Consider the following 12393-nt stretch of genomic DNA (forward strand, 5'->3'; position numbering starts at 1 on the left):
TGAAAACATGGTTAAGTCTTAGCAAAGGAAGAGAAGACATAAGGAACCTAATGGAAACTTTGGAACTGAAAAAATAACCAGAAGTTAAAACTCATTTGGTGGGTTCAACAATAGAATGGAGGGGACAGAGGAAAGACCCAGTGAACTTGAAGACATAACAATAGAAATTCTTTGTATTATATCTCTTTGCTATTGCTCTCAAAACAAACTACTTCAAACTTAGTGGTTTAAGACAATGCAAATTTTACCTTACACTATCTGTATACTTCAGAAGCTTGACACAGGACTCACTGGGCTAACATCAAGGTGTTTGCAAAGGTGTATTCTTTTCTGGAGATTTTGGAAGAGAATCCATTTCCTCACCTTTTCCAGCTTCTAGAGGGCACCTGCCTTTCTTGGTTAATAACTTTCTCCCTCCATCTTCAAAACTAGCCATAATGGATCAAGTCTTTCTCACATCACATGATTCCAGCCTCTTCCATAGTCACATCCCCTTCTAACTCTGTTAGACCTACTTCTTCCATATCTCAGGGCCCTTGTGATTACATTGGTCCCAAGGTAATACAGGATACTCTCCCCATCTCAAGGTTCTTAATCATCAACAGAGTTTTCCCCCATGTAAGGTAATATATATACAGGTTCCAGGGATTAGGATGTGGACATCTTTGAGAGGCCATTTTTCTGCCCAGTCTAAACAAGAGAGAAAATAAACTCTGTTTTGAGTCTTTTGAAAGCCTATTTGAGTCTAATGAATAAAAAAAATGAACAGACCCTGAGGGACTTGTGGAATTATAACAAAAAATCTAATATCCTTTTCATCAGAGTTCCAGAAGGAGAAAAGAAGTAGGGTTGGGATGAAAAGGTACTCAAAGATATGATGACTGAAACTTCCCAAATTTAGCAGAAGATGTAAGCCTGTAGATTCAAGTATCTGGGAAAATCCCAAATAGGACAAACCTAAATAAATCCATACCAACACACATCATAGTCAAACTTCTAAAAACTAAAGACAAAAGAATCTGGAAAGCAGGGACTCCTGGCTGGCTCAGTTGATAGAGCATGCAACTCTTGATCTTGGGGTTGTGAGTTTGAGCTCCACGTTGGGTGTAGAGATTACTTAAAAATAAGTTTTCTTTTTTTTTTTTAATCTTGAAAGCAGTGAAAGAGGAATGACACCTTACATATAGGGGGAAACTATTTAAACGACAGCAGATTTTCTTATCAAAAATCATAGGGGCCAGAAGAAAGTGGCAAAACATTTTGCAAGCACAGGAAGCAAATAATTGTGAAGCCAGAATCTTATATCCAGCAAACATATGCCTCAGAAATGAATGGAAAATTAAAGCTTTCTCAAATGAAGGAAAAGTAAAATAATTTGTTTTTAGCAGGTCTCTCCTAAAAGAATGACTGGAGGAATTTCTTTAAACACAAAATAAATAATAAATGAAAGAATTATGGAACATCAAGAAGGAAGTAAAAATATGGCAGGCGATTATGTGTGTAAATTCAATATACTTCCCTATCCTCTTGAGTTTTCTAAATAATGTTTATCAATTAAGACAAAATTTATAACACTGTCTAATATGGTTCTAAATGGATGTAGAGGAAATATTTTAGACACTTATAAAGGAAGGAGGGTGACTAAGCAGTTGACCAGCAACATGGTAAATTCTATAATTGAGGTGTGTATGGAGGGTGAAGCTCCAGAAAGATGAATAAATAAAGTTCTACTGTTCCTGGTAGGTGTTAAAAGTCACTGAAGGCTTCATAGAGGAGAAAGACTTACTCATGTAGGATGCTGTTTAGCTGCAAGTAACAGAAAATCCAACATTAGTGGTCTAAATAGAATATGTTTAGGTAAGGTAGACAGTTGCTTGTGTTGTTAGAGGCTCTTTGGTGTTTGAAATTCTCTTGACTTTTCTTCATGGTTCCAAGATGGCTGCTGCAGCTCCAGCCACCACTTGTGCATTGAAGGCAAAAGTAAGAAAAAGTAGGTATTCTGTACTAGGTGGACACTGGTAATTATTGATTACATTTGGATTGAATTTTCTACATGCTGGTTTTCATGTCTTCTCAAGTATTTTCCTCTTCAACAGAAGCCTTTTATTTAATTAACATACATAATATTTTTTCTACATATGTTTCTATAACTCTCATCCCTTCTAATATATGTGTATATGTTTGGGATTGTTTTTTGTCTTTTGGGTTTTTTTGTTTGTTTTGCTTTCTTCTCCTACTGTATCTTCTTTGCCTTTAGTGAGAGGCCTCCCTCCACGACCCTACCTTTCAGTTCCAATGATCTTGTCCTCTCTCCCACCTTCGCAACTCGCTCTCGAGGTCACACCCTGAATCTCATACCAAAAGAAACTGAGATGCTTCTGAACTCTTGACTTCTAAGATTCCTTTCTTTGACCACCACTTCCCTTTCTTACATCTAACTCACGTCCATCCATTTCAGCTCTTCTGTGCCCTCACTCTGACCTTGATCCTTTGTGACAACACTCAACCGTATTCTTACTATCCAAAGCTTCTCCTTCTCACCAATTTATATTCCCACTATAGTGCACAATACTAATTTTGATAATGGCCATTCTAACAGGCGTGAGGTGATATCTCATTGTGATTTTTTTTTTGCATTTCCCTGATGATAGATGATCAACTTTGTTGATATGATTACATTAAGAACCTTGAAATGGGGAGATTATCCTGTTTTATCCTTAGCCCTATGTGGTCACAAGGGGTTGGGAGTGGTGGAGGAAATGGGGAGATGTTGGTCAAAGGGTGCAAACTTCCAGTTTATAAGTTGTGTAAGTTCTGGGAATCTAATATGCACTTGGTGACTCTAGTTAACAGTAATGTATTATACATGTGGAAGTTGTTAAGAGACTAGATCTTAAACATTCTCCTCACACACAAAAAAATGGCAATTATGTGAGCTGATGGATGCATTAACTAACATTGTGGTAATCATTTTGCAGTATATATCAGTATCAAATCATCTCATTGTACACCTTAAACTTATACAATGTTATATGTCATTTACATCTCAACAAAGCTGGTAGGGGGGAGAACCAGAGGAGTATGTGGTAATATCCCATTTTTTGAGCACTAATTCTGTGCCAGATGCTATGTTAAGTACTTCACGCACATTTTTTTTTCATTGATGCCGCCAGTGATTCAAGGTGGGGGCTTTAGCCCCACTTCATGGATAAACTGAGACTCAGAGAAGTCACTTGTCCAAGGTCAAATAGTTAGATTATAGCAGGGGTGGGATTCAAACTCATGACTGTCTGACTCAAAAGTCTACATCCTTAGCCAGTGCTCTGTCTATACCCCTCTGCCAGCAGATTCCGCTCTGGGTAAGAGTTGTGCAATGTGGAATACGTCTGTTCCCTTAGGCTCCCACTCAGTCATGATTGGTCAGAAGGAATGTGCACAGAAAGAAGCACTGAGAGAACCCATCCCTGAAGATTCCCCAGGCCTTCCCTGCCTCCAGAAGAAAGCTAGGGTTCAGAGAAAGCCTGTGGGGAGAGAACCAACTGGTCCCTCTTGACACCGTCTCACAATGCTGGTAGAAGGGCTCAGACTCTGTCACCCCACCCCTCTCACCCCTCAACCTTTCCTGCAGGCTCGCTTCACCCATGGCATGTTCACCATCTACCCTGGGTTCGGCTCCATCCCTTCCGGAGGAACCCAGGTTATCACTGTCGATTGCGTGGCTGACCCTGTGGGAAGATGTGAGGAATTCATAGCTATCGATATATCTGACCGAGACCCAAGAGATCAGCCTGGCGGCATTCCTTACAGCCTGTTGGCAGAAGCCTGTCTACCAGGTACTGGGCACTCAGATTGGATAGCACTCCCTTAAAAGACCTTGCCCTCCACCAACCATTCAAATGTTTAGCAGATATAGCTGAACTGCTTCCTCTGGGTCCTTAGAACTTCCTCTGGTGTCTTCAGCCATATTTTTCCTTAAAGATTTATAAGGCATGCACAGAAGGTGTGCAGCTTTAAACTCCTAGTCTTCCTGAGTTTGGTCCAGGATTCTCATATGAATAGTATTATCTGGGAATCGTGGTGTAATGAGATATGGCACAGGACCCAGGAACACCGAATCCCACTCATGGCCTGGCCATTCCCCATGGGCAACATACACACAGAGAACAATGTTCAGTGACTGTGCATATTATCACTTTAACTCAGCAAGATTCGGGTAAAGCACAGAGAGAACTCCTCTTGTTTTGCTGTAGACTCCCTGCAGCCTCACACCAACATAGGCCAAATGCCCCCTTCTTTCCTAAGTCCACCCCGGATCCTAGAACTTACCTCTCCTTACTACTGGGAGGAAAATATGGTTGGGGTCTGATAACCAGCAAGAGCAATACAAAAAAAGAAGAGAAGATAGAATTTGTGCCATCACTCCCACCCTCTTGTGTGAATTCCCCTACCTCTCCTCTTATGATTGTCCTCCATCGGAATCAAATCTTCAAATTAGCAACTACAGAAAGCAGGAACCAGGCTATCAGGGCTCGTCTCTCATTCTTCCCTCCACTCCCCAGCCTTCGTGACTGACAACAGTGCCTTGATATTTGAGGAGCACAAGATTTGTAACAGCGCTAGCCTGCTCAATGTCCTACAGACCATGGAGAGTGGGGGGCTGTTTGTGGAGGATGAGAACAAGTTCATTTTCTGCAACGTCCTGGTGGGTCATCAGGCCAAGGCTCGGTTCAAGATCAGCAATATGGGAAAGATCGCCTGTGATGTGAACATTGTAGTTAAGCCCATCTCCAACAAGGTAAGCAGCCCCAAATGGCCCTGGCCCACTGAAGCTGGCAGGAAGCTATGGAAAGAGCTCTTGGAAACCCTACTCTAGAGCCTCTAGACATGAGTGGGGATTATCTGCCTCTCAGGCCCTGCTGGAAATCATATGAGGTAACTGGGCAGTTTCCCCTAAGCCAAGAGCCATACATTTCTCTCAGTGGATGTCTCCTCTGGGTTTTAAAATGGTGCACACCAATGAGTAACTCTCTCATCCATCAAACAGCCACCTATACCTATAATAGATCAAGCATTGTGGGGAGAGCCAAAGATGAGTGCCAGCTCAGGGAGGCTGCCTTGGGTTGCACATTTGTCTGGTAAGGAGGATTAGGGGGATGTCAGGGTGTAAGGGTAAGGTGAAGTGATGAACAATTGTTAACCCCTGCTGCATTCTAGGCACTTTGTTAAATTATTTACATTTATTGCCTCATTTCATCCTCGCAGAAAGTTTGTATAACCAGACTTTGTGTTATTATACTCATTTTATAGTTAGAAAAATGAAGCCTAGGGACACAGGGCTGGGTTTAGAGCCAAGCTTCATCCACATATAAGGTAAATAATAAATGCCTATCTCAGGGCCTGTAGGTTTGAAACTCCTTTCCTCTCCGAGTTAGACCATACTGAGGTCCTTTTTCCTCACAATAGAGCAGCAAATTAAGGATACGAAGAGAGAAGCTTAGTCAATAGACGATCAGATGTGCTGCAAATACTGTTTGGTCTCACCTCAGCTCCTTTAGTTCTCTGCCCAAAGGTGAAATTTTGGCCCAGGTGGTCCTTGTGCCCCAGAGCTGGCATTGTTCACATGGGTGATGGTGGCGGGGAGATAACTCAAGGGTTGGCCTAGTCTAGAGCTGAGAAGAGTGTGTGCTGTCTCAGGAGACTGTCACCACAGAAGGTTAGGGTTTGAAAGGCTATCTCATCCCTTTTATGACTTCTCTCAGGCCCTGACGATATCCAGTCATTACTCTCTGACCTTTTTTTGGACACGAAGGGACAGCTTTCTTTCTATTCCACACTAAAAACATAAAAAGTGAGCAAGCCTTATTTCTAAATGATAGGTTTTTAACAGGGGATTTGCATACATATTCTCCTCTTCCCTAATTTGCATAATATCCCTTGAAAAGAGCAAAGAAGCCTTCGTGCCCTCAGCTTAAAAATAAGAGGAAATAGTTTTGAATCCCATTTGCCATCATTAAAAATGCAAAAATCCTTTTGAGGCCTTGCCAGGGGTCCCTACAGTCTTCCCAAAACACAGCCACAAGATGCAGACAGATCAAGCGCTGTGGGAGGTTTGTTCTAGCTAAAGCTCTTTGAGTTGCAAGGAGCAGAAACCAACCCAGGATGGCCCAAACAAGCAAGGTTTGCTTCAATAAATCAGAGACCTCAGACAAAGGTCAGAGCACACCATGTAGCCAGAGCTCTATGGAACTGGAATTGTCACCTGTAATGCAACTTTTAGAAGACCAACAGAAGCTCTATCTTTCAATGGCCATGTGCCACTCACTCATGGTGTCTCCATTGTTCTATTCTCTAGTCTGGCTTCCAGTTCAGCTCCACATCAGCAACCACCAATGACCTTTGGGCATCTTAACTTGTTTGAGAGAGAGGGAAAGAAAAAGGTGGCAGGGGAGGGGGGGGCACTATCTGAGATATGGTTTAATTCACCTGTTTGAGTCAAATATCATAGGTCTAGCCAAGTCCAGCTAGTTATTGCTCAGGAGTGGGTCCCAGAGTATCTAGGCTGTTCCTTCCAGGGACATGACTATGTACGAAATGGATGGAGCATGTCTACCACAGAGTTTAGATGAGGAAGATTTTACAGCAAGGGCAGTAGAGATAAGAAGTAAGTCTTATTTGATGCAAAGTAGCTAACACACTGATCCCTGCTCCCCCTCCCCAGCTCATTGCCCGAATCGTTGACATTTTTGATGTGGAACCCAATAAGATGTGTGTTGCCAGCCGCTCACATGCCTTTGCCACGGTGACCTTTACCCCGCAGACCATGCAGACCTACCAGTGTATCTTCGAGGCTACCTTGGATGGCTTGCCTAGGTACCAGCTCCCCAGCTCCCTCTCTTACAGCAGGGCTGCAGGCCACACCCTCTGTGGAATGTCCTTCCTGGCATGCCAGGCTGACAGGCCTCCATCTTGCTGTTCCCTGCAGCAATCTGACCAAGAACCGAAGCCTTGTGTTTGATATCGTCGGGGAAGGGAACCTCCCGCGGGTGACGGTAGTGCGACCAGTTCTCTACAACCAAAATGGAAACCCCTTGCTCCTCTTTAAGAGGCTTCTGCTTGGTCAGTCAGAGAAGCTGCCTCTCATCCTCAAGAACAATGGCACCATCCCTGCCCAGGTACCATTGGAGGTGAAGTATGGGATGGAAAGGGAAAAGAATGATTCAGAAGAAAGACTTCTGATGTTGAGGACTCTGCCATCCCTGATCTATGAGGACTTCTTTGATGTTCCTCATATGTTAGCCTGTGTAAGACATGGGACATGCAGAGCCCAGTCAGCTGTGGTGTCTGCCCTCCAGGAGTGTAGGAAAGCAGATTAGATAGCACACTCATAGTTACCGTGTGAAGCAGTGTGCAGTGATATACCCTAAGCTGAGTAGGAGGATTATGGTGTTCTTGGTATCTTCCTTACTCTCCACTTTTTTTCTGTAATGAACATTGCATTTTTAATAAGGAAGAAACTAAAGAAACCTCATTAGGGGTGAGAGTTTCAACATCTGAAGGGACTTTGGTTCAGCAATTAAATTTATGTTTCTATTTTACAAACAAAAAGTGATAAACTGTGTAAGTGTCATCCAAAGAACCATAAGACTTTCAAAAATGATCTTCTCCCATCTAGGGGAATCAAGGAAAATTTCACTATAAAATGACATGCAAGCTGGGTATTGCAGGATAACTAGGTTTCAGGAAGGGGTATGACAGTGAGTGCATCCAAGCTGGAGAAAGAAGACTGGAAAGACAAAGGAACAGAAGGGGAAAAAAAGTGTCATATATAAACAGGAACTAGTCAGCCCCCAGCTTCTTGAGAACACAGGGGATAGTAGACAAACAGTGGAACATAAAAATAGAAGGATGGAGTAGGGACAACTTCTGGGAGGCTTTGGATTCCCTCTATACTTTAAACCCTACAAGATGTTATGACTAATATTGTTGGGTTTTGTGGTTTATACAGTTAAGGCTTATTTAGATTTATCCACATAGTTATCTTTTTTATTGCTGTTCACTCCTACATATGCAACCTTCCATCTGAAATCCTTTGCTACCTGATGAAGAAATACCCCCGCAGGTCTGCTGGTGTGGTGAATTCTCTCACTTTGTGTTGAGAAATCTCCATTTCTTCTTCATTTTTTGAAGATTTTTTTTTAGCATTTATTCATTTTTTGAGAGGCAGAGAGAGACAGTATGAGTGGGGAAAGGACAGAGAGAGAGGAAGACACAGAATCCAAAGCAGGCTCCAGGCTCTGAGCTGTCAGCATAGAGCCTGATGCAGTGCTTGAATTCATGAACAGTGAGATCATGACCTGAGCCAAAGTCGAACGCTTAACTGGCTGAGCCACCCAGGCGCCCCCATTTCTTCTTCATTTTTAATGTGATCTTTACTTTCCATCCATTTTTCTCTGCACTCCCTTCTCCATAATTTCTTGGGATAATTTCTTTAACTTTGCCTTTAGCTATGTCTAATTCACTAGTAAACCTTCCACTAAGTTCTTAAGTTATTATATCTTTCAGTTCTAGAATTTCTATTTAGGCTGTTTTTCAAATATGCATAATCAGTTCTTAAGACTTCTAGTTTTGTGCTGAAATTGGCAGACTCAGCTTTATTTCTTGAACATAGTGATCACAACCATTTTGCCATCTGTACCTGATAATTCCAAAATCTGAAGTCCCTGTGGGTCTGTTTCTGATATCTGTTATTCCTGCTCATTTTTGCCCATGTTGTCCTTTCCCCTCGTGTGCCTGGTTATCTTCAATCATGTGTTGAGTATTATACTTGAAAAGTTATTTAGACCTAATAAGACTAAGGATGCTGTTATTTTTCTTCAAAGACAATTTTCATTTGCTTCTGCCAGGTACGTTGGGACCCTAGAAACTGGGCATCACCTAAAGCTGGTTTTAGGGCTTGAGATTTTCTACTGCAAAGAAAACACCCCACCTGTCACAAGACTTTTGCCCTCTTAGTACCAACAGGCCATCAAAAGCACAGCTCATTCTCCCACATACCTCTTCCTGACTGAGTCCAGGTCAAAAACAGTCCATAAATTTAGGCTGTCCTGTCTGGATTCCCATGCTCTCCCAGATCTTGGTGTGGTTATTCCTCATTATCTTCTCAGCTCTGTGATGCTTTAAAAAATTTATTGTTCTTGATGTTGTTGTCTTATTTGTTGTTGTTTTGAGTCCACATTACCTAGTTTACCATCACCCTGCATTGTTTCTGTTATTGTGGCTTTATAAAATGTTCTAGCATCTAGGTCAATAAATTCCTGCTCACCCACTCCCCATTTTTCTAAGTTTTATTAACAAATTTTACAAATCTAGTCTCTGAGATGCACTTTAGACATCATTTTATAATATTCCTCAAAAAATCCAATTGGGAATCCTATGAATTATTCAGGAAGAATTTCTACTTATAGAGTATTTAGGCTCTTTGCCAAGAACAACATTTAGAATTCCCATCCATTTACCTAGATCTTTTTTATGTCAATTTTTTCCCATATAACTCCTCCATATAGTTTCTTACTAAGATTACATCTACACATAAAATTATTTTTTTACCTTAGAAGCTTCCTATGTAGTGTCACTATTTCTTTCTTCTTTTTGCCTCATTTCTTATATTGTTCAATTGTGTTTATGATGGTACCAGCATTACTATCTTCTAAAACTGTATACTGATTTCTTATACCCAAAATCAGATATATGTCTTTATCTTTAGCAGATACATGGCTTTAGCAGGTATACTGCTTCCACTGGTCTAGAAAACATCTGTTTTCTCCAAGTAAATCAGAAACCCACTTTGGTTTTCTTCTTATCTTGGTAGGCTGCTCAATATGACACTATCAGGTAACTAATGCATTAGTTCCTGGGAGATACTGATTTTTAGGAACTCACATTCATGTAAGCCTTCACAGAATGACAAGTATTCATTTCCATTTTATTAGTCTAGTATATATTTTACAGCCGCCTCTGTCAATAGCAGAGGCCTCGGCAACCCCATTTTGATACTACTTAGCTGGGTAATCTGGAAAGTCACCTATGTTCTCTGGACCTCCAGTTCCTTACTTGGACAATAAGGGCTGAACTAAACTTTCATTTTTCCTCCCCAGGTCTAATACTTATTTTATCTCCTTTTTAATAAGAAACTCAAAAACATGACCACTGGGCACAATGACTAGTGTGCCTTCCCAAACAGTACAGTATCTCAATCCAGACTCAAAACCCATGAGCAGCCTGTAAGCTTACCACTCAACCTTGTTTTCCTTCTGCCAGCTGCATGTTGACCTGAGGGACCAACTAGGAGTCTTCTCTCTGAAAGGGTGGCCCACCACCTCCTACATCTACATCACAGAGGAAAACAAACCACATGCAAAAGGTAGGTAGGGGGAGTATAGCTTCTAGAGGGCAATGGGTCTCAGAAGCTGTTTTGTTAGGAAACTGATGAGGATCCAGCCAGAGTAGGAGGCCCAGTCTCCTCATAAATAGCCTCTGCAGGTAAGGCTCATTCCCACACTAGAGCTGCCCTCTCTTGAGTCCGGATCTTTATGGTTACATCTTCCTTTAAACTGGTTCTAAATTTCATGTCTCTCTCTCATCTTGGCAGCAAAGAAAGCTCACACGGCCTCCCTGGTGGTTCTTCCTGGAGACACAGCTGGATTTGATGTCATTTTCCAGTCCCAAAGTGTTGGGAGAATGACAGGCATCATCCACTTGTCAGTGATCAACAATCAGTATGAGGAGACGAACATCCACATGGTGGGAGAGGGTTATGAGGATGACATCACCTTGGGCAACATCCATGGGCTGCTGGTTTCCAGCAGCCATGAAGCCCCAGAGATCTCTGAGGTCATCGAGGAAAATACTATGGAAGACTTGATAACAGGTGAGAGAAACAGCCATGAGCTATTAACAACTGTTGGCTCAGGTTATTTTATTTTATTTTTGTTTTAATTTTTTAAATTGTTTTATTTATTTTTGAGCATGAGGGTGTGAGCAGGGGAGAGACAGAGAGAAAGGGGAACAGAAGATCTGAAGCGGGCTCTGTGCTGACAGCCTCAAACCCAATGCAAGGCTCAAACACACAAACTGTGAGGTCATGACCCAAGCCAAAGTGAGCCACCCAGTCACCATGGCTTAAATAACAGACCAGCCAGCTTCCTGGGGATTTAGGAAAGCATCTTCTCCTTGTTACTGTATGTTCCTTCATTCCTGGCTCAGACAATGCCTTCAGTCACGTGTTCCCTCGAGGAATATTTACTGAGCATCAGCATGCATGTACCAGGCACTGTGCTGAGCCCTGCAGTTCCAAAGAGTAGTACAAGAGTCTCAGGGACTTATAGTTTTAGCTAATTCCAGTTTATCTGAAAAGTGAAATTCAAAATTCAAATTCCAGATTAGCTATGTGAGCACATATCTCTCTGTAGTTGTCCCTGTTCATATCTCTCAGCTGGCTCCTATTGGCGTGGTCTGCTTCATGGGACCCATGTATCCCAGATATTCCAAGAGAAGTCATGGGCTTGTTTCATTAAAGAAGGTGTAGATTTGTGCCACGTCTAGAACATCATTCTCAGTAGCCTCACTACTCAGTGCGCTTTCTGAGAACCAACAGCATCAGCAGCACCTGGGAGCTTGTTAGAAGCAGACACCACCCCAGCATTTCAGGCCTACTGAAGCAGAATCTGCATTATAGCGAGATCCCTAGGTGACTTCTGTATACACTGTATACACTAAAGCTCAGACATGCTTCCCCACTGTCTGTCAAGCACTGCAGCTTCTTTTGGCTGACTATATTCTTTGGGGTAGGAGAAAATTTATGTCATCATTATTATCAAAATGCATTTGTTAGGCAGCCTAATTGTGTGGCTAGTTGGTATGAAGTGAGTTATAAACACATGCTCATAGTTTTTCTAGGAGCTTGATTATAATCCTGGAATGTAGCATTGGACAGTCTCTACAACATGGCTTAAAATCAGTACTCCTCTTTATGTGGTGTTCCACCCCTCTGTGTGGCTACGAGGTGACATCTCTCTTGTCAGGGGTCAAGCAGGAGCCAGCAGCGAACCCTGGCTCAGAAATCAGATTTCATAATTATGATAGGGTTACCACATTTAGAAAATCAGATTATAGGAGTCCCTCTTAAATTTTAATTTCAGATAAACGAGTAATTTTTTTATTTGTGTGTCTGAAAATATTGTATGGGACATAGCGATACTAAAAATTACTCATCATTTATCTATGGTTCAAGTTTAACAAGGGCTTTTATATTATATCCTATTTTAACCCTTAATAGTATTGTTTCAGCAAATAAATGGAGTTGGGGACCTATATTTTCTCTTGAAGGTGAGAGCC

At 41.8% G+C, this 12393-nt stretch overlaps 1 protein-coding gene across 13 annotated transcripts in view; it reads left to right on the plus strand.

Annotated features, from left to right (window-relative positions):
* HYDIN (HYDIN axonemal central pair apparatus protein) overlaps positions 1–12393 on the plus strand; it is a 441202-nt gene that overhangs the window by 378035 nt on the left and 50774 nt on the right. For all 13 annotated transcript variants that reach the window (XM_042967954.1, XM_042967958.1, XM_042967953.1 and 10 more), the window contains 6 exons: positions 3629–3833; positions 4560–4795; positions 6719–6870; positions 6983–7172; positions 10318–10420; positions 10649–10927. In XM_042967954.1, the coding sequence (XP_042823888.1) occupies positions 3629–3833; positions 4560–4795; positions 6719–6870; positions 6983–7172; positions 10318–10420; positions 10649–10927 (1165 nt within the window). The remainder of the gene's footprint in view (positions 1–3628; positions 3834–4559; positions 4796–6718; positions 6871–6982; positions 7173–10317; positions 10421–10648; positions 10928–12393) is intronic.

The sequence above is a fragment of the Panthera tigris genome, chromosome E2 (assembly GCF_018350195.1).
Source record: "Panthera tigris isolate Pti1 chromosome E2, P.tigris_Pti1_mat1.1, whole genome shotgun sequence".
NCBI classification, from domain to species: Eukaryota; Metazoa; Chordata; class Mammalia; order Carnivora; family Felidae; genus Panthera; species Panthera tigris.